The sequence below is a fragment of the Schistocerca cancellata genome, chromosome 5, assembly GCF_023864275.1.
Source record: "Schistocerca cancellata isolate TAMUIC-IGC-003103 chromosome 5, iqSchCanc2.1, whole genome shotgun sequence".
Classification (NCBI taxonomy): domain Eukaryota; kingdom Metazoa; phylum Arthropoda; class Insecta; order Orthoptera; family Acrididae; genus Schistocerca; species Schistocerca cancellata.
The window spans coordinates 746886359-746909044 of NC_064630.1; the positions used below are offsets into that span (position 1 = coordinate 746886359).

A 22686-nucleotide genomic window follows, 5' to 3' on the forward strand; every position below is an offset into this window, starting at 1 on the left:
TGCCCATAGCTTTTCTCTGGCTTTCTTGGCTGATGCATTCAGTGCAGATGTTGATTGTAGAAAGCTCTTCTTAGACTTCAACCTAGGTCTCGTTGGAGTATGTCCATGCTGTGGGTGTAACTCATTTTCTTCCTTTCGGAATTTGCGAGGGGAGGATTAGTGCCTGCCGCACCGTACAGTTTATCAATACGTGTTGGTTTCGGGCATCCAGTAATTGACCCTGCAGTTTCATTGGGGGCTACGTCTACTTTTCTCGAGTTAGCGGATTTGTACCGCACTGGGCAGGCATGTTCACCAGCCCAGAGAGTGCCACAGCAGACGTACGGGCCACCAGGGGTTGCCCTCCCCCCCCCCCCCCCCAAGTTACTACCAACAAGTTTCCGGATGAGGTTTGGTTTCCACGCTGTGCCGTTAGTAAGTGATTGATCTGCATAAGGTAACTCCAAGGCATTTGGATGTAAAACAGTGCTGCAGCTCGATGCCTTTCTAAATCATTTTTAGTTTTCTTCCTGCCTGTTTCTTTCGCAGGTCAAAAGCGCAGGTCTGAGCTTTGTGTCGGTCTGAATCAACATGATTATTGTCATGGTAATCAGCAAACGCTACCAAAGCTCTCGTCACCACCTGTTCTACTTCCTCGAAGTCATTTGCCTGTACTGTGAAACCAGGTCGTCCACTGTTGATGAAGATGTTCGTGGGGTCTAGTGAGACAATTTCAATAGCTGGAGCAGGTTGTTGATTAGGTACGCGCTTATCTCGGAGGTTATCAGCCTGAATATTACCACAAAACTTCGAGCACAGGTGGAACTGACTAAAAAGTTTACACACTTATATCAGACGATTGGTAATAGAGGAAAAATGTTTCTATCGGAGCACAAAAAAGCTCCTGTTTATTAAAGGAATCTGACTGAAATGTGTGGCACCAGCTACCCCATTCTACGTTCCTGAGCGCTATTAAAAAATTTCCCAAAAGTTTTTGTACACGAACATAGCGCACTTTTTTTTAACATGCAACTCACCTCTCACCCCCACAAGCTTCCCTAACTGTAACTCGCTCACACCCACTTGTCCATCACTGTAAGTCGCTACCCATCCGTTCCCACATATACTTTCTCACTCTCATTCGACCCAACTCATTGTCATTTGTGTCTCTGTCACTGTTTCACAGCGACAGTCCCCTACGTTCTATCCTACAAATGTTGTCTCCTTTCACTGTCACTATTTCCCTCTTTCTCTTGATGCTGCTGTCTCGTTCATTCCTTCCACTACTGCTGTCTCTTCTCACTGTCTCTCTCTCCTCCTCGGTGTCATTCTCATAGAGTCTGTCTCTCACTATCACTTTCTTCTTCTCTTCATTCCTCTCCTCCGGCCGCGGTGGCCGAGCGGTTCTAGGCGCACAATCCGGAACCGCGCGACTGCTACGGTCGCAGGTTCGAATCCTGCCCCGGGCATGGATGTGTGTGATGTCCTTAGGTTAGTTAGGTTTAAGTAGTTCTAAGTCTAGGGGACTGATGACCTCAGATGTTAAGTCTCATAGTGCTTAGGGTCATTTGAAACATTTGTTCAAGGTTGATATAAAAAATATATCGTCAAAATTCCAGCCATTTTCTGTGCAAAGGCGGCTTGGAATCCGCGGCTCTGTGTTGGTACCCAAAAAACCATGTTTTTCAAGTTTTATCAAGAATCGGCCTTGAACTACATGTACCTCCGCAAGCCCGTCAAGGCACACCAGAGACTACATACAGTGCAAACAGAAGCAACCGATGTGCTCCATTTTCCCGAGATGGAGGTAATGTGTACTATTCAAACTTTGTACCTGTACAGCAGAACAGTTAAAGCAAGGTGATCCTTCGGTATACAAGTGATCTCTATCCCAAGCGCTACCGAAAACACATGAATATTCATTTCTGTTACCAATAGAACCCGAGGGTGTGAGCCTTAGAAAATTCACTTTAAATGCGCGGCGTTTTGGAACATATTAGGTAGCGCATGATGCCGCATGTGTTTCGCTTTTTGTGTAGTGCGTTACTTTACATTAGCAAACATTTAAAGCAATCCGCCGACCTTTACATGGCTTTGAAATCTTATCAGTATCTGATAGTATGTTTGTGCTAATGTTTTTGAAACAGCACTTCAGTGTAGTCAACTGTATCATCTGCGAAATGTCTGAAGTAACTAACAATATTGTTTGCTATATCACTAATAAAAACGTGAACAGCAGTGCTGCCAACAAACCCCGCGTGGTACACCTGATGTTACGTCTACATCCACCCATTCTTCTCCATATAACAAGGAGGCCACACAGCAATCGCATTTTTGTAAATTTTTTATATTTACGTTGAAGTTCAGCATTCAAATATAAATCGACCTCAGCAGTTGAAGACAGCCATGAGAAAGTCTCGAAAACTCGAATTCGAAGTTTTCTAAGTATTTTTACCTCTGTAAAAGACAACTAAGTTTCCAGTGTGCTGCCTGTCTTTGTAGCATAATACTTGCTTGCCATGTGTGTGACCTGGATTCTGTTCCCGGTTGCTGCCGAGTTTATCGCCAAACATGTATGTTCTATGAGCGTTTCTGTGAAGCGTACAGTGCATAAACATGAAAAAAGTCTGTAGCGCTCGGGACAACCTATCAATGGGCCCGTAGTTCAAGTCTCTTTTTGGGCATTATTCTTTCCACTTTTTCCCTGTTCAGTTAGCACACTTAAATCATTTAAATACAAAATTCAATAAGTATATGCTTAGTAGCACGTATCTATCGATTTTATTAAAAACAATATGTAATTACAAATTAGAGAAGACAATCACTTTTATTAAAAGTGTTTGTCTTCAAATGGTTATTTCATATTCTATACAAAATTCCAGTTTTCATTGCAAATATAAATGCTTATTAAAGATATGTTACAAGAACTGTTAATAAAGATTTATAAATTTAAAAAATATAATGAAAAGATAGTTGCTACTTACCATATAGTGGATATGCTGAGTCGCAGAATGGCACAACAAAACGACTGTCAGAGAGTGTGCTTTTGGAAAACAAGACCTGTGTCAAAATAGACAATATACACACATGCACACACTCACACAAACACACACATGACTACAGTCTCTGACAACTGGAGCCAGAGTTTGGCTCATGACCATAGGTGGCTGGATAACTGTGGTTGGGCAGATGTGTCCCACTTGTAGTTGATGAGAGCTGGGGTTCGAGTGTGGCACAGACCTCACAAAGCCATTGACCAAAGTTGTCGACAAGACACTGTGCTAGCTGGTGGTGGCTCCATAAAGGTGTGTGCTATGGTTACGTGGAATGGACTGGGTCCTCTGGGTCCTCTGGTTCAACTGAACTGATCGTTGACTGAAAATTTTTACATTCGGCTACTTGTTGAGCATTTGCAGCCACCAATGGACTTCATGTTGCCAAACAATGATTGAACTTTTATGGCTGTAGTGTGTGTAGTAGGGTGATGTTCATTCTACACCAATTTGTTAATGTGGATAGCATGCATTCAGGGCCTAACTTGACTGATTTATGTTCCCTTCCCCTCACCTTAGCCTATGATTCTGCTAAGTGGTTTGTGACCCCTGAGGGTTCATTTATGACCTTCTGTGGATAATCTGTCCTTCTATGAAACCATCACCCCTTTCGCTTCCTCCCCACCACACCCTCAGAAAAATACCCAACCCTCTCCACTCCCCGTTGCCTATACAAGCACAGTTATGATATCAAATTAATTGAGTAATTAATTAAATCGATCAATTAATGGATCCATCCTCCTCCTTGAAATCCCTCAGACCTCACCTCCCATCCCCCACTTCGCCTCCCCCCTCTCATCTGGATATTTGTGGGAAAAGGTCTCACTATGTGCTGGTGAGAATGAATATCATGATACGAAATTGAAGTCAATGTCAATTACATAGCAGAGGGTATACTGTGTATTTGAAAAATTAAATAATCAACGGTTCAATCTCTTTATTTGGCGGGAAAAGATCAAATCCAACAACTACATGTCCTAATTCCATAATTACAGTTCTGCAGATTCGAAGTCTTGACCGGCTGTAAAATTTTCATGGTGTGTGTTCACATTGACAGGCAGGGATAGACTGAGATAGTACACAGTGCCACCACCAGAGGATGCTCCTGCTCCACCCCTCACCCTCTTCCTCACCACCCCTCTCAGAAAATTTTGGTTGATGAAGAGTCACTCTGAGCTGGAGTGGTAGGATCTCAAATCAATGTCAATAACATATTGGTGCATCTTATCTATTTAATCAGTTAGCAGAAGACAGGGCTCCCTCACTTAGATACAGCTCAATCTGCATCCCCAGCCCACTTCCTATGACATTATAACTGTAAGCACCGAGGAATGGAATGAAGTGCAGTATAGCAGCCACTGTTTGGGATGTCCCACGCATGTGTCTGCTGTCCAGGTGCAACCATGGAGGTCAAAATCCATGCAATGTCCTAATTACAGATCACAATACTAAAAGCCACCGAAAACGGACCACATATTGGCCTCCTTTGATCTTGGAATCCCGAACATTGCATTGGATGGTGGCACCTCTTTTATACTGATACCTGAGAAATTGCTATCAAAACAAGTGCTCTCTCTCTCTCTCTCTCTCTCTCTCTCTCTCTCTCTCTCTCTCTCTTTCTCTCTCAAGCTCTCAAATGACTGCTTCCCGCCCAGTGAGCATCTGTCATGTGCCACACTAACTCCTCTTGTCATAAACATAGCAGTGGATACCTGCTAAATCACCAGCGATGGATCTTTTGAAACTATTCCTTCATTCTATCACATTGATTGATTAATTAATTAAATTGATACCCTCTGTGAGGGGCAGTTTTCCCTTGCATCCGATTGGTGGATAGTAGGAGTGGTATTTTTGGCAGCATTCGAACCCACAAGCGCCTGGTTTTCGAAACCTTCTAGATTTTTGTTCCCTTGCCTCCTACTGGTATTACTAGCAGAGTTTGGCAGGAAGTCCAATAGTTGGAAGTACCAAAGAATTTCAAATTTCAGCTTAATCTCATGATATGTCCTTGGACTATCCACAGAGTGGTGGGACTGGTGTGTTTTCTGGCAGTACCACTATTTGAAACAATAAATTGACCTATCGTGAATTTTATATCTCGATGGAAGTGGTGCAGTATAAAATCATAGTTGGAATTTCAAATTTCGGCGTAAGTTTATAATCGTCATTGTTACGGAATTACTGACCACTACAGGTCTGCTAAGTGTATTTCATAAAGCACTGTAGAATTCCTAAGTTTGTTCACTCAGTTACATCAGGGCTAAGAGGGAGGAAAGGCCCTACCACGTGATAGGATTAGTAACAACAACAAATACCACTACGAGACAGAGTGCACTGTTATATACTGAGTAGCACTAAACCGTGATCCTAGTAGTTGTCTTGGCTAAACGGCAGACTTTCATACATACAGCCCACTCATCTTGCAGATGTCTGTAAACAGCGCACCTGCCCCTTCTACGTCGCAGTTTTAGAATACGTGGCGAGAAGTGACATAAACACGATAAAATTACGAAAATTGATAGAAAATGCGTATAAATTGAGAGAATCTGCGCCAAAATTAGGAGGAAATTGAGAGGAATGAGGGAGTACTTGCATGTCTCCTTCTGGGCGCAGGAAAATTCTTGTAAATGGGAACGAGTATGGGACAGCAAGAGGAATATGAGTTATACACTACTGACCATTAAAATTGCTATACCAAGAAGAAATGCAGATGATAAATCAGTATTCATTAGACAAATATACTATACTAGAACTGACATTTGATTACATTTCACGCAATTTGGGTGCATAGATCCTGAGAAATAGTACCCAGAACAACCACCTCTGGCCGTAATAACGGCCTTGATACGCTTGGGCATTGAGTCAAACAGAGCTTGGATGGCATGTACATGTACAGCTGCCCATGCAGCTTCAACACGATACCACAGTTCATCAAAAGTAGTGACTGGCGTATTGTCAAGAGCCAGTTGCTCGGCCACCATTGACCAGACGTTTTCATTTGGTGAGAGGTCTGGAGAATGTGCTGGCCAGGGCAGCAGTCCAACATTTTCTGTATCCCGAAAGGCCCATACAGGACCTGCAACAAGCAGTCGTGCGTTATCCTGCTCAAATGTAGGGTTTCGCAGGGATCGAATGAAAGGTAGAGCCACGGGTCGTAACACATCTGAAATGTAACGTCCACTGTTAAAAGTGCCGTCAATGCGAACAAGAGGTGACCGAGGCGTGTAACAAATGGCACCCCATACCATCACGCCGGGTGATACGCCAGTATGGCGATAATGAATACACGCTTCCAGTGTGCGTTCACCGCGATGTCGCCACACACGGGTGAGACCGTCATGATGCTGTAAACTGAACCTGGATTCATCCGAAAAAATGATGTTTTGCCATTCGTGCACCCAGGTTTGTCGTTGAGTATACCATCGCAGGCGCTCCTGACTGCGATGCAGCGTCAAGGGTAACCGCAGCCATGGTCTCCGAGCTGATAGTTCATGCTGCTGCAAACGTAGTCGAACTGTTCGTGCAGATGGTTGTTGTCTTGCGAACGTCCCTATCTGTCGACTGAGGGATCGAGACGTGGTTGCACGATCCGTTACAGCCATGCGGATAAGATGCCTGTCATCTCGACTGCTAGTGATACGGGGCCGTTGGGATCCAGCATGGCGTTCCGTATTACCCTCCTGAACCCACCGATTCCATATTCTGCTAAGTCATTGGATCTCGACCAAAGCGAGCAACAATGTCGCGATACGATAAACCGCAATCGCGATATGCTGCAATCCGACCTTTATCATAGTCGGAAACGTGATGGTACGCATTTCTCCTCGTTACACAAAGCATCACAATAACGTTTCACCAGGTAACGCCGGTCAACTGCTGTTTGTGTATGAGAAATCGATTGGAAACTTTCCTCGTGTTGAGGAATCGGTTGGAAATTTTCCTCATGTCAGCAAGTTGTAGGTGTCGCCACCGGTGCCAATCCTGTGTCAATGCTCTGAAAAGCTAATCATTTGCATATCACAGCATCTTCTTCCCGTCGGTTAAATTTCGCGTCTGTAGCACGTCGTCATCGTGGTGCAGCAATTTTAGTGACCAGTAGCGTAGTTGAGATGGGAGCACTGGCAACCAGGGAAACAGACATATTCGCGGAAAGCGATAAGGTGGCTGGAATAGAATGTTTAATATGGATGACCGCCAAATGGAGATTAATAAATTTATATATGTCCGATCACATGCCCAGTTATGACCCCAAAGTTATCAGTAGTCACCTTATAGATTTTTATGAAGTGTCTATAGCTAAAGAGCGTTGTTTTTCCAGCTAGGGGCTACAATATACATCTGCTGAATGAATGCTGTGTTTTAAACTGTGCAAGACTGTTTAGGGGTTTTAAATCCTAACAAACCGTATTTACAATGTTCTTCTTCATTCTCTCTACCAGTCACTGCCATGTAGTGTCACCTAACAAATACCATAAAGAACAGTTGCTGCATGCTTTTTAGTAACATTCTGATATGTCTATTGAGGTATTAGGAATACAGTCTTGTCGACTGCTGACTTTGATTTATTCCTGGAAAAGAGAACCCTCTGTCTCTAAATTGGTGTGGATCTGCGTCAAAGGATGATAGAAAGTAGATGGATTGATCACTTGAGAGGGGTTTTAAATAGGTGTGATTTAATGGTAGACTGATGCATCTAGACATAGGGGGATGCCGCTGCAGATCATTTACCACACATTTAACTATGTTTTCCGTTGTTCTTTCAGCGTGCACCAGTTGTGATTGAGTCGTGTACAATTTAGTGTAGTTTGGTTGACTTAAAGCCGTCATTAACAACATTAACAGGAAACCTCCCCACGTGAGTGTCAGCAAAGGACTTCAAATGCACGTGTGATGAATCATGTACATTGATAGAAAATCTATTTCAACACCCTCCTCTAGATGAACGAAGATGTATGTGAAGTACTCCTTTTTTGTACCACATCTTGAACATAAACCACGTCATCAGTTTCATAACTGCAGTGATCCTAAGTCAGTGACAGGTTTTCATGAGGTACTGCAATCCCTGTGTGTACATACGCTTGGGAGATGCTGCGTGTGTGGAAGAGAGTCTGTTCTGTTCACGAAATTAGAGCAGCAAGGCGTTCACATACCAAACACCACTGCTATGTGTTTGTCCTTATGTTCTATGATCATTTCTCTCTTCCCAGCACCATTTTGGTATGGAATCCAGACACTGCAACAATTCTACAGAACTGACAGCACAAGTGATTTACGTAGAATGTCTAAAACTCCTTCCATCTACAGCTCCATCACACATAACTCAAATGTTTCTTCTTCTTCTTTTTGATCGTCTGTTATATCACAACTCTCTCAAAGGTATCAGGCTCGTAACAACTACACACCAATATGAAGTGGTAAACTACTCGGCATGCAAGCATCCAGAGAGATCGTGTGTATTCGGACGGTTGATGTAAGGTTGGTATGAAACAGTCTTCACAGAAAGGCAGTAACAGTATTGGAATGAGAAACAGGTCTACATCGCTAGCCTTGGTCAGTACAAGTCACGTGCTCTGCTCTTTGCAAAAGCAAAAATACGAAGTTTCTTGATTACATGGAACTAAACTCGTTCTGTTCCTCCAGGAGACGTCGGATGTAGTGGGTACAATAATCTTCTACTTCTGATCAGTTTCAAATTAAGTCGGAGGCAGTGTTACAGGAAGAATTTGTAACAGACAGAGGAAGAGTTATGAGGTGCATAGAGACAGGCCATATAGAGTTTTGCTCAGGGTCTTTAGCCTACAGGTTCAACGAAGAGGTAGCTCGTTATGATAAACAGGACTGAGTGCTATAGTTCTGAATTTCGAACTTTATCTTACGACTGCGAGAATACTTTGCGAGTCCATTCAAGTAGGGGGAGAATTTATAAAGTATTTCAGCTAAGGAACGTAGTTTTTGCACCTCCTTCCTGCTGATGGCTGTTTCCTACACTAAGAAAACAGTATTTTTATCATGTGATGTGGGCTGTGTAACAGAGTTCATGGTACATCCACATTTATATGACCCCCATGAAGTAATGGAGGTGTTGGTTTAGCAATGAAACAGAAATTGAGGGCCATTCTGCAATGTCATCCTCTGTTAGCATCATGAGATCGACGCAGTGGGAGGTTTTGTTGACGTAATAACTCGTCGAGAGTGGTAGTTTGGACCTCAAGTAACTAAGTAAAATGCGCTCAAATCACGGAAAACCTAAAAACATTACGAAAATTGATAGAAAATACGTAAAAATGATGAAAATTCGAAAAAAGTGATGCAGGTAGTTACATTTCGCCTCAGTGTTTGAAAATCATTCCATCCCTCCTCTAGTGGGACTGACAACTGATGGCACATACCATCTGTACTCTGTGGCTCCTGCAGAATACCCATTGTTCTACATGTAGTTATGCACTGTATGTTATTAAAATGAAAGTCGCAGTGTCCAAAGGTTTGCAGGTCAGGATAAGGATCACCTAGGACACTGAAACGGCGCTCACATACCTGGGCGCAATATGCACCACCAATGTGAGGAATCAATGCTCAGGTTCTCTTTGAAAAACAAAACACCCAGAGACCTGCTACCTCATCACTGTGGAAGATGAGATTAAATGTAGAGATCACCACCTTTGGACAGCTGTTGGAAATGCTCCACAATGCCGCAAACTCTTGCTGTTTTCATATCTTGCGGTGTCCTCCAGTTTTTGTCAACTCTGTCTCTGTCCCTGCCTTTTATTTCAATCTTCCTGTGTGTTGTGACAGCAGAAGAGTTTACACCATGTGATTTCCAGCTTTCTGTAAGAGTGAATGGCTCAACAAGTGTTAATGTCAGCGTAACACAGACCTTGAAGTCATGGTGGAAAAACAAAATGTATGGCAGTGTACAAAGCTGTAGTCATACACTGCTTGGATGTGTTACATCAGAAGAACAACGTATTAAACTGCTTATGAAAGAACAACACAGTGACTTTCTCTTGTGATTGTAGGATGTGGTCCTCCTGCAGTGCACGTGATGAAGCTTTACACTGGTCTTGCAAGTGACTTTGATCACCGGCCATCTGCTTCAATGGATTAATACCTATATATTTAATAGTATCGCCATGTAGGGTCGATGTTAGGACTCAGATGGTATTTGTTTCTGATATATCAGAAGTGATGGCCACAGTAATGTCATATTGAGTTCTCTGCTGGGTGATGTGAAGAAAGTTTTTATAATTCGTAGTTTTTTCTGTTAGATGGTACAAAAAATGAGGAGGGGGAGAATGTTTTGGTGATATTCATGAATGCATTCTGAGAGATGCAAATCTCCTTTGGACTGTAGTACCTGTATGTAGTTTGGAAATGCACCACCATGCAGTAGCAAAATCCTCATCCTTCTTCTAGTTCCTGTATGATGTGGAGTCTTCCTAATTTTCCTGATAAGAAACACCACCATAACTGCTTCTATTGTCTTTTCTGTTACCTGATGTTGCAGGAGAAAGCTTCATTTGGCGCTGGACTTACACATTGTACATGGTTGGCAGAGCTACGATAACATTTTCCTATTTGCACCGAGTGGTTAAGACATGGTCCTTTCGCATTAACTCAGCTCAGCCTGTTTCTCCACAGAATGCAGAAAGTGGTAGATATAACACTCTCAGACCTCAGATCAGTTCCGACTGAAATTGGAACAATATCATGGATAAAGCTGCAGGGAGAGTGAGGTAGAGACTGAGGAACAGTTACAAGATGCAGAGAGACTCTCTACAACCATGCTAGAGTTTTGCTGTACGGGATCCTCAGCAGATAGGTTCAAAAAAGGTGACTCATTTCGAGGTATGACAGTGCCATGAATATGATCCATCAGTGGATGTATTCATTAAAAGTCATATCCTTAGGACCCAGCGGAAGTGTGTGGTTGAATAGAAAGACTTGATTGCAAATCTGAGACAGAATTTCTGTCAGAAAGCGTAACACTATAGATCTGAAAAGCCAGTTTATTGGTTATAGGGTTGTATACATTTCTTATGACTTCAATCTAGTGTTGCATTCTTAAGTGATTCCTCATGTGCACACAATCTACTATATGTAGTCATTCCAAATCAGCCATCATTCTCACTCATCTATAACCCTGTGGATGTATCACAGAATCTTTGTTATACTGTCTACATGGCATCAAATAGAACGTTTTACAAATACTGTTTGTTAGTGTGGGAAATATCTAGCAGCAGCACGACGGAGTTGCGAATATTGACTTAAGGTTTTAAACATGGCTGAAACGGCAACTGTTGAAAATCTTCACGGTAAATGATAACAGTCAAACAGTTGCAGGATAAAAATTTATTAAAATCCTTGACCACGGTTTCGGTATATCTAAATATGCCTTCATCAGAAGCAAAATACACCTGAACAAGAAGACACCTTCATTAACAAAAACTTAGCACCATAACTGAGAAATAAAAAACACGTGTAGCTTAAGTTACCGTAGAATTACCGAAGTATTACAAGCACAAAAGCTTTTAGTTACTTATTAAAATCACATCCTGCAGTGGAGATACATAAAACAATCGTGCCAAAGGCGTCGTCAGTAGTTAAAACATCATCTCCATTTATACAGCATAATTATGAAGAGAAGTTAGATGCGAACACGGCATAGCATCAGAACTTCGCCTGTGGACTAGCGTGAAGAGGGTGTGAAAGCCCTAGGGCAGACAGTTTCTCGGAGAGAGGGCACTTGTGGTATGCGTGAGACACTCGCGCACATTAAAACCCATGGATACATACTTACGGATATCAAAATTATTGAACGTTTTGCTAATTCATACCTTCTGTCTTAATGAATAAAACATATGAGAACCATTTAAAAACACCTACGTACATTAGAAAGTATGAAATCAATTTACCTGCGTCCTAGTGCCAAGCAGATGAAGCTTGCGCTAGGTAACACATCAAACGAGAGAGGGCAACAATCGTCCGTAACTTGAACACTAGAATACATACTAGCGAAAACAACAAAAATGTTATAGTAAAACAAAACCATCTGTCGTCATGAATAAAACATAACAGAATTATTTAACCACACATACACATTGAAAGCCATGAACATCAACCATCAAAAATACGTAAAATCTCAACAAGACAGGAAAGGCGCATCTCACCAGCATCAACAGGCAAGAAAACTAACTTCTAGTCAGCCAGACTATATTACATTAGAGCAAAGAGGGGTTTGAAACTATCCAAAAATTTTTGTTTCTAAGCTGCACCTGTTCATTAAGAATAAAACCATCTTTTTGAAACAGATGCTTGAAAATCTCTAATTCCTCGAGCAGATCCAGTTTGTAACTCTTACTCACTTCGTGTAGCAATTCTACGTCATCCAGTTTACGTGGCGTATGCTGTAAGAGCCATAGATGTTCAGCAAACGTGGAATTATATACGTTTTCCCCATTTTTACCTAGCATGTGTTCTTTATATCTTACTTTAATGGGTCTACCTGTCTGTCCAATGTAATAGTTAGGGCAGTCGTTACAAGAAATTTTGTAAACTCCAGATTTAGTGTCAAGTTCTTCCCGTGCCCCAGTAGTATGAATCACTCTTTGCTTCAAGCTACTATTTACGGAAAAGGCAACTCTGTAACCGTATTGCTTCTGTAGAAGTCTCCTTGTCTTATATGATACGTTCCCCAAAAATGGAATAGAAATAAAGTTATTACCCTCACTATTTTTCGTCCTGTTTTCTCCTAAGGTTGAACATTTTACAGCTGTTTTTTTTTTCCTAACAGTTTGGTCACATAACTTAGGGTCGTATCCATTGTTAGTAGCTATTGATTTTACTAAAGATATTTCTTTTTCTAAATAATCTTGTTCTAAAGGTGTGCTCAGAGCACGATGAACAGCAGAATGAAAGAAGGCAACTTTGTGAGCTTGAGGATGACAAGAATCTGCTGGGGTAGTATTATCTGAAAAAGTATTTTTACGAAAATCGTCGAAGCTAATCGTGTTGTCAAATAACTTGAGTTTAAAATCAAGAAACTGAGTTCTCTCTCATCGTTTTGCATCTCTTTTGTGAAATTAATTTTCTAGTGAAAACTGTTAAAAACACGTAACATTAGTTGCAGATCTTGGTCACTTCCTTGAACTGAGTATGCCATCAACATAATGAGCATAGAAAGTAATCAGATTACCCAACACAGGATTATTTTTTAATATATTTTCTTCTAAAGCATTCACAATGATGTCGACTAAGATACCAGCTAATGGGCAACCCATGGATAAGCCGAATGGTTGCTCATACATTTTTCCATTAAACTGAAAGTAATTATAATCGAATACAGCCTGCAATAGTCACATAAGATCTGACAATTGTAACTCACTTAAAGTTTTATGTAGTCTAATGTCATTTTCAATAATTTTAAGAGTGACATCCACCGGAACATTAGTGCATAAACTTACAACGTCGAAAGAAACCAAACGAGAGGAGGAAGTGAAATCTACCGCTTTTAGCTTGTTTATTACCTCAGCATTAATTTTAGCAGAATAATTATTTTCAAAAACGAAGATTTCTTTAATTTTAGTGTGTAAGACTCTCCCTAATTTATGATGTGGACTCTTTATTCCACTAACGATCGGACGAATTGGGTGTCGACTTTTGTGTACCTTAAATTGATTTCTAAGGGTAGGTGCTCTGGGGTTCATATTAATCAAAGTTTTCTTTTTAAACTCTTTCATAAGATATGAACCCCAGAGCACCTAGGAAAAACACGAATATCCAAGTAATCCCTCGTCTACATGCCGGTGCTTATACTGCCGCATCCAAGTTGCGATACGTTGCATATACGCCGCAGCAACGTCCTCAAATAAAAATTTGTTGATGGCTCCTTATTTAAAAGAGCAGCAATGAGTCTTCCTGCACATTAGTAAGCAATACTTTGCACTTATTAACGTTGAGACTCAACTCCAGTTGTAACAAGCATCAACCTTCTCTTGGTCTGCCTGACAATGAAACTCCTTTAGAAAGGGTGGGCCAGAAGTCTAGAAGGTGTTACAATTGAGAATAACTGGGAGACCCTATAATGGCAGACACCCAACTGAGATTACGTTCCACACATTAGCTGTAAGGTTCACTATGTGATCAGAAGTATCCGGACACTCCGAAAACTTAGGTGCATTGTGCTGCCACCTACTACCAGGTACTCCATATCACTGACCTCAGTTGTCATTAGACATCGTGAGAGAGCTGAATGTGGCGCTCCGCAGAACTCACGGATTTCTAACGTGGTCAGGTGATCGGAGACGTATATGGGAGATTTCCACACTCCTAAGCACCGCAAAGTCAACTGTGAAGCGAAGTGAAGTGGAAACGTGAAGGGACACATACAACACAAAAGCGTACAGGCCGACCTCGTCTGTTGACTGACAGAGACCGCCGACAGTTGAAGAGCGTCCATCACACAGGTATTCCATACTTCTTCAGGGTTCACTGCAAGTACTATGACAGTTAGGTAGAAGGTGAGAAAACTTATATTTCATGGTCGAGCGGCTGCTCATAAGCAACACACCACGCCGGTAAATGCTAAACTATGCCTCGCTTGGTGTAAGGAGCGTAAACATTGGACGACTGAACAGTGGAAAAATGTTGTGTGGAGTGACGAATCACGGTACACAATGTGGTGATCCGATGGCAGGGCGTGGGTATGGCGAATGCCCGGTGAACGCCGTCTGCCAGCGTGTGTAGTGCCACCAGTAAAAGTCGGAGGCGATGGTGCTATGGTATGTTTGTGTTTTTCATGCAGGTATTGTCCCTCTAAGAAAGACGCACTGAAGTCTGTCTGCTAGGAAGTCTAGAACCTAGCCACAATGTTACTCCAGTATCCTACAGGCTTGTATTCTGGTTCTGATTTACAGGGTGGAACGGAGTCTAATGCCTTCCACAAGCCACAGAATGCGGCTTCGCCGTGGGCGCCATCATCTACAGTCGTCTGGATGTAATGGAGGACAAGTTGCAGCTGATTTTCACAAGATATCTGCTTCTAGAATCCACGTGCAATTATAGGGGAGATATTCATGCACAAAAAAAAAAAAATAATACGTTAGCATAAAAGCGTTCCTCAACGCTGCAGCGGTCTGACATGAGCTATATAAGCCCATAATAAATGCAGTAGTCGACGACATTTCTTAACACGTCTGATATATTCTATACGACATTGGTGACGCCATGTACTTCACATGACAGGAATATGTTGTCGACCCACTTAACTTGTACACTTGGCGAATGGGTAAAAAGATTCTTCTACCTTGCCCGATTTAGGTTTTCTTGTGGATGTGATAATCACTCCCAAAAAGTGATGAAAACATAAGAGTTTGTCACATAAACTGCAACAAATGAATGCAACAGTTTCACAGTCGCAGTTTTCCCTGTGCTCTGTCAAAACATATCTTTTTAACGTTTTCAAATTTTTCCGTGTGTAGACCGTCAAATCCTGCATATGTGCAAGCAAATATGAACATGTCCTGGAATTTTGGAGAGCGAAGTTGATTATGTGTGAGTGCCTGAACTTTGATAATTATCTGAAAACAAAAAATTAAACTTTTCACTCGAGGGTAGACTTGAACCAAGTACCTCTCGTTCCAGAGGTGCTCACGCTAACCACGGGACCACGGCGCTCCTAAGCTCACATTATTCTAGATGTTGCCTATCTTGCACATGGACTACTCAGTTTGTATATTTTGCTTTTTTCTTCATAGTTCCACACAACTTCTTCCTGTTTTCTCGATTGATCTGTGTTCAGTTTTTCGAGGCCTATCCACTGTGCCAACTTATAACTAAATCTGAGAGGGGTGCGATGGGGAGGGTCCCTTGTTAGGATAATTTAGGTTTAGTAGTGTGTAAGCTTAGGGACGGATGGCCTTAGCAGTTAAGTCCTATAAGATTTCACTCACATTTGAACATTTTTGAACGATTGCATCGTCCAGTCATATGTGGCTCTCGCCTATGTTTGGCATCTCCGTGCTATAACCACTCATACACGACATGTGGAAGTACTATAAGTGGAGGCTACATAAAGCGTGTCAGGGAGTGCGGGGGGGGGGGGGGGGGGGGCGGGGACGTTGAAAACAGTACAGTCGTTATCGTAATAAGGAAACGTGGCGATTTATTTGACATCCAAAATGATATGGTCATTGGCTTTAGGGTGGAAGTATTTTCGAAAAACTAAGTTTGTAAACAGTTCGGGTGGCGTAGTGGTTAAAGTTTTCCGGTGCATGCTAAAGCAGCAGTGTCCAAAAACGGTGCTGAGGCAAGTCGATACACCGTAGGTCATAGACTTCAAGGATGAACGACATGTGTGCGAGCGCATTGACGTATATCTATTGAACTGCTGACTCCAAATAAATCAAAGAGCTACCAATACAGTGTCTCCTCAATGACAGTTCAGTGAACGTTGCTGTGTATTGGTCTCTGCAGCGACGAAGGTTGGAATTCGCCCTCCACTATTGTATCTGGACTGCCACTGAGTGGCGCCAGGTGGCTTTTCAGATGACCCATGTTTTATTCTCCAGATGATACATGGCCGTTGGCCTGTACGACGTGAAAAGCACGAAAGCAAAGGGTCAAGGGCTTAGAATGGTGTGTTATGGGCTGGGGAATGTTTTCGTGGAATTTCCTGGATGACCTTGTCTTTCTGGAAGGCACAATGGATCAACACAAGTACGCACCTGTCCTTGGCGTCCACGGCCATCCCTACATGCAGTTTGTTTTTCTCGGCACGATGGCATCTAGCAGCAGGACAATGGAATGTGTCACACAGCTTACAACGTACGTACGTCGTTTGAAGTGCACCGGGATCAGTTTATCGTACTGCCTAGCCACCAAAGCCCCAACCTCGAATCTATGGAACCACATAGATCGGGCTGTTCGCGCGATGGTCCTCAACCGAGAAATCTAGCGCAGCGGTCCGTACGGCAAAAGGCTACTGGTGTGTGGTCACATTGATGTGACTGGACATTGTATGAAGTCCATGAAACACAACAAAAATCCGGTACAGGTAATGGCACAGAACAACTTAGCGAATACGAAACTTCCTGGCAGATTAAAACTGTGTGCCGCACCGAGACTCGAACTCGGGTTCGAGTCTCGGTCCGGCACACAGCTTTAATCTGCCAGGAAGTTTCGTATCAGCGCACACTCCGCTGCAGAGTGAAAATCTCATTCGGGGAACTTAGCGAATGTTACACTATGTTAAGGACACACTCTCAAAACTTTTACGCAATGTTTATAAATGGTCTATGTGTCCAATCTTTGTCACACCTAATCGATGGTCCAATTCTGCCCATGCAGGACGAAGCACATCAGGAGCGACGGTAAGGACACCTGCAGTAATGCGGTGTCGCAACTCTTCAAGATTCTGTAGTGGAGGTGTAACACGATCGCTGTGTGTGAAATCGGGTGCGAATGTGGAATAGTGTATGTAGGTGAGACTGGGCGTCCAATAAGCACAAGGTTAACTGAACACGAGAGATATATCCACCTGAAATAATACAACAAATCAGCGGTGGCAGAACATCACGCCGGCCGGAGTGGCCGAGCGGTTCTAGGCGCTACAGTCTGGAGCCGCGCGACAGCTACGGTCGCAGGTTCGAATCCTGCCTCGGGCATGGATGTGTGTGATGTCCTTAGGTTAGTTAGGTTTAAGTAGTTCTAAGTTCTAGGGGACTGGTAACCTCAGAAGTTAAGTCCCTTAGTCTTCAGAGCCATTTGAACCATTTTTTTGAACATCACGAGCAGTGCAGGATGAAGATCGAATTTCGAGAGGCACGCGTACTGTCGAAACAGTCGTTTAGTTTGAGGAGGAAGGCGCCAGCCGCGGTGGCCGTGCGGTTCTAGGCACTTCAGTCCGGAACCCCGTGACTGCTACGGTCGCAGGTTCGAATCCTGCCTCGGGCGTGGATGTGGGTGATGTCCTTAGGTTAGTTAGGTTTAAGTAGTTCTAAGTTCTAGGGGACTGATGACCTCAGATGTTGAGTCCCATAGTGCTCAGAGCCATTTGAACCATTTGAGGAGGAAGATTAGAGAGGCTATATAAACAGCCAAGCGACCGAACAATATGAATAGAGAAGACGGGTACCAACTTCCAGCGTCTTGTCTGCCAGCAGTGACAGCTTTGCCGAACGACACCTCTAGCAAAACAACAGGCGCGCGGTACGCCACAGCGGCGGTAGGTACACAGAGTGCTGACACGCCCTAGGCGATACTAGGCAGTTAGTAAACAACGCTACGCTGCAGTTACCGCTCAGTTTCCTATTCGCCGATTTCCACCAATGGCAAGCAATGAAGGAAACTCCAATGGAAAACGGCTATTTCCGCCAATGACAACACGCAATGCAAAGACAATAAAATGAACTCCTAAATCCCTTCCTCCTCACCCTCATATCCAATGACAGCGCTCCTCCATAGTATGTAAGTAACCATGCTAGAGCTCATTCAGCAGTTAGCAATACGCCCTGAGGAAGGCGCCTTGCAGCAGTCGCCGAAACGTCGGAATTTTGTAGTTGACAGTGCGGTCTCAACCCCAGAAGAATTTTATTGACTCTTTTTTTCTGTTTTCCCAAAACCTTTAAAAGATATCAGGAGGTGTACCTACAAGAGTTTCAGTGAAACTTCTAAATGAATAGTTGACAAATTATTCTACTTTTCATCGGAGAAACTAGGAAATAAATACAAAAAATATCTAATTTCATATGAACGTGATACACGTAACATGATTTAACTGTATAAGTTGTGTGTTACATGTGATGAAACCTCCCAGATACACTGTAACATGTAACACGCTGAAGTAGTTTTTGTTGTTGCGGTAGGCCTTCTGTGAAATTTGAGGCCAATTAGTTGGGTACTTAACCAAACTCTTAAACCTGGTGCCCCTAGCGACCGTCGTCTCTTCGGCCATAAATGGCCCTTCTCGTCTCCCACACGGTCCATTGTCTGATCAGACACGGCCTGTCGGCACGAAAGTTTTGCATCGCAAAGACAGCAATCCTTCCTAAATTTCTTGTACGACTTCTCTATGCTGTTGTAAACTTTCTGTTGATCAAACTGGTAATCTCTTTGCACACTCGCTAGCGACTGGCAAGCACGTAAAATGCTTTGTCTGCCTGGTTCGCCGCCATCTTCAGCAACTACGGCCAGTCCGACCCTATCGGCGGTTATCCAAACTAACTTTCCGGTACCGTGTTCAAAGAAAAGCTTTGAGATATTCTCTGTTACGGATCTATCATTTGATACGTTATAGCCGGCCGCTGTGGTCGAGCGGTTCTAGGCGCTTCAATTCGGAACCACGCGGCTGCTACGGTCGCAGGTTCGAATCCTGACTCGGGCATGGATGTGTGTGATGTCCTTAGTTCGGTTTAAGAGGCCTGATGACCTCGGATGTTAAGTCCCATTGTGCTTAGAGCCATTTGAACTATTTTTGATAGGTTATTTGTAGCCACTTACCTATTTTCGTGGGTCTCAAAAATCCCGTAGCTTACGAACGTTAGTGAATGTGACCTTTGTAGACGAATGTGAACATAATATTATTGGGTGTTTTCAAGCAAGTATTTCGAAACTAAAGCTTTGTGTTTACGTCTGTGTCTGTTCCAGAGGTAGGTGCTAGTGACGACCCGTGTGCGACTACTTACGCAGGCGCTGAAGTTTTTTCCGAGCCCGAAACGAGGGCTCTGAGGGACTACATTCTGGCGAACGCCGATCGCATCAAGCTTTATCTGACGTTCCACAGTTATGGACCTGTAAGTACTGACTCGGCACATGCTTGTGCCTCTCCTCGTACATTTCTTGCTCACTCTTTAACGCTTCAGTAAAGAAGAAGATCAAGTTATACAAATAAGGTTGGTTTGCCAATAATGTCTCGCTCATTCTGTCTAAGTATACCTGTGCTTTCCTTAATTCACTTTATTCGAAATCCTTCCACAGAACGACCCTCGACTCGATCCAAAATAGTTACTCAACTGAGCTGCCGTGAAGTCGTTAATAACCGCGGTGTCGTCGTCGATACGATGATACGTACAGAAACTCCTACTTTCCTTATTCGTATGCGTGTCAGGATGGTAGCAGGTGAGCATCCGGGGTGTTTTTCCTACACGTAAAATGATAAATGTCAAGATTCGGCGAAAAAATGGGTTTTATTCCCAAGAACTACCACTAAGATAGTAGAAGCCGACCTCGGGGAAGATCAGTTTGGATTCCGTAGAAATACTGGAGCACATGAGGCAATACTGACCTTACGACTTATCTTAGAAGAAAGATTAAGGAAAGGCAAACCTACGTTTCTAGCATTTGTAGACTTAGAGAAAGCTTTTGAAAATGTTGACTGGAATACTCTCTTTCAAATTCTGAAGGTGGCAGTGGTAAAATACAGGGAGCGAAAGGCTATTTACAATTTGTACACAAACCAGATGGCAGTTATAAGAGTCGAGGGACATGAAAGGGAAGCAGTTGTTGGGAAGGGAGTAAGACAGGGTTGTAGCCTCTCCCCGATGTTATTCAATCTGTATATTGAGCAAGCAGTAAAGGAAACAAAAGAAGAATTCGGAGTAGGTATTAAAATCCATGGAGAAGAAATAAAAACTTTGAGGTTCTCCGATGACATTGTAATTCTGTCAGAGACAGCAAAGGACTTGGAAGAGCAGTTGAACGGAATGGATAGCGTCTTGAAAGGAGGATATAAGATGAACATCAACAAAAGCAAAACGAGGATAATGGAATGTAGTCGAATTAAGTCGGGTGATGCTGAGCGAATTAGATTAGGAAATGAGACACTTAAAGTAGTAAAGGAGTTTTGCTATTTGGGGACCAAAATAACTGATGATGGTCGAAGTAGAGAGGATATAAAATGTAGACTGGCAATGGTGAGGAAAGCGTTTCTGAAGAAGAGAAATTTGTTAACATCGAGTATAGATTTAAGTGTCAGGAAGTCGTTTCTGAAAATATTTGTATGGAGTGTAGCCATGTATGGAAGTGAAACATGGACGATAAATAGTTTGGACAAGAAGAGAATACAAGATTTCGAAATGTGGTGCTACAGAAGAATGCTGAAGATTGGATGGGTAGATCACATAACTAATGAGGAAGTATTGAATAGGATTGGGGAGAAGAGAAGTTTGTGGCACAACTTGACCAAAAGAAGGGATCGGTTGGTAGGACATGTTCTGAGGCATCAAGGGGTCACCAATTTAGTACTGGAGGGCAGCGTGGAGGGTAAAAATCGTAGAGGGAGACCAAGGGATAAATACACTAAGCAGATTCAGAAGGATGTAGGTTGCAGTAGGTACTGGGAGATGAAGAAGCTTGCACAGGATAGAGTAGCATGGAGAGCTGCATCAAACCAGTCTCAGGACTGAAGACCACAACAACAACACCGCTAAGGGACACAATGTTCATGAAAACTGGCTACGGCAGCGACCTGAACCGCACATGGTGCGGAAAGAGCCTTTTGCCCTCAATGGGATCGACTGGTGGACACGTCCAGTGGTAAGGAAGCTGGCAGGCAAGAGAACGACCCGCTGTTGCAGCCGCTACGTCGCCGACTCTCCTGCGTATCTCACGTGACGGCTCCCTGTCCTCCCATTGGCGGATTTGAGGCAGGAAGTTGGCGTCTCTCACTCAGCAACACCGTTTTGGAGTCCCTAGTTCAGCGTAACAGGGTGGCAGCCGACTACACACACTGCGGAGTGGTTTACGTATCTGCTCGTTCCACTGCCTGAAGCTAAGTCAAATCGATGGAAGTAGAATACAATAAAATGTTTTAGCATTATTACCCGTTACCATGTACATCCATTCTCTCTGAAAGAGTCGATAGAAAGGTCAAATATATGAACATAATAGTAATGGAAGAGAAAAATTCCAATTTTGAAGAATCATTTACTAACATTGTTCTGTGGCTTTCGACCCGAAGATCGCTTTGTTGCAGCTGTCTAGGCTGTTCTATCCTGCGCCAACATTCTCAGCTCTTTATAACCACTGACACTACATCCATCTGAATCTCCTTATTGTATTTATTTCTTGTTCTCCCTCTGTAATTTTTATCCATCACACACTCCTCCTTTACCAATCTGACAATTCTTTCATCCCTCAGAATGTGCCCTATCAATTGGTTTGTTTTTAGTCAAGTTGTGCCATAAATTCCTTTCTTGTCCAAACCATTTATCGTCCTTGTTTCATTTCTGTGGTGTCACTGCCAGACACCACACTTGCTAGGTGGTAGCCTTTAAACCGGCCGCGGTTCGGTAGTATACGTCGGACCCGCGTGTCGCCACTATCAGTGATTGCAGACCGAGCGCCGCCACACGGCAAGTCTCGTCTAGAGAGACTCCCTAGCACTCGCCCCAGTTGTACAGCCGACTTTGCTAGCGATGGTTCACTGACTACATACACTCTCATTTGCAGAGACGACAGTTGAGCATAGCCTTCAGCTACGTCATTTGCTACGACCTAACAAGGCGCCATATTCAGTTACTACGAATGTATCCTGACAGATAATGTTGAGAATCATGTACCGTCAAGAGCGACGTTCATCATTAATGGATTAAAGTTAAGTATCAAACTAGCTACGTCCGCTTTCTGAATTCTAATTCCTTGTCATGTTCCATACCTCACG

General features: G+C 43.0%; 1 protein-coding gene across 1 annotated transcript in view; it reads left to right on the plus strand.

The window, feature by feature from the left end:
- LOC126188786 (carboxypeptidase B-like) overlaps positions 1-22686 on the plus strand; it is a 180101-nt gene that overhangs the window by 123567 nt on the left and 33848 nt on the right. Inside the window, exon 5 of the mRNA XM_049930399.1 lies at positions 19674-19819. Coding sequence (XP_049786356.1) covers positions 19674-19819 — 146 coding nt within the window. The remainder of the gene's footprint in view (positions 1-19673; positions 19820-22686) is intronic.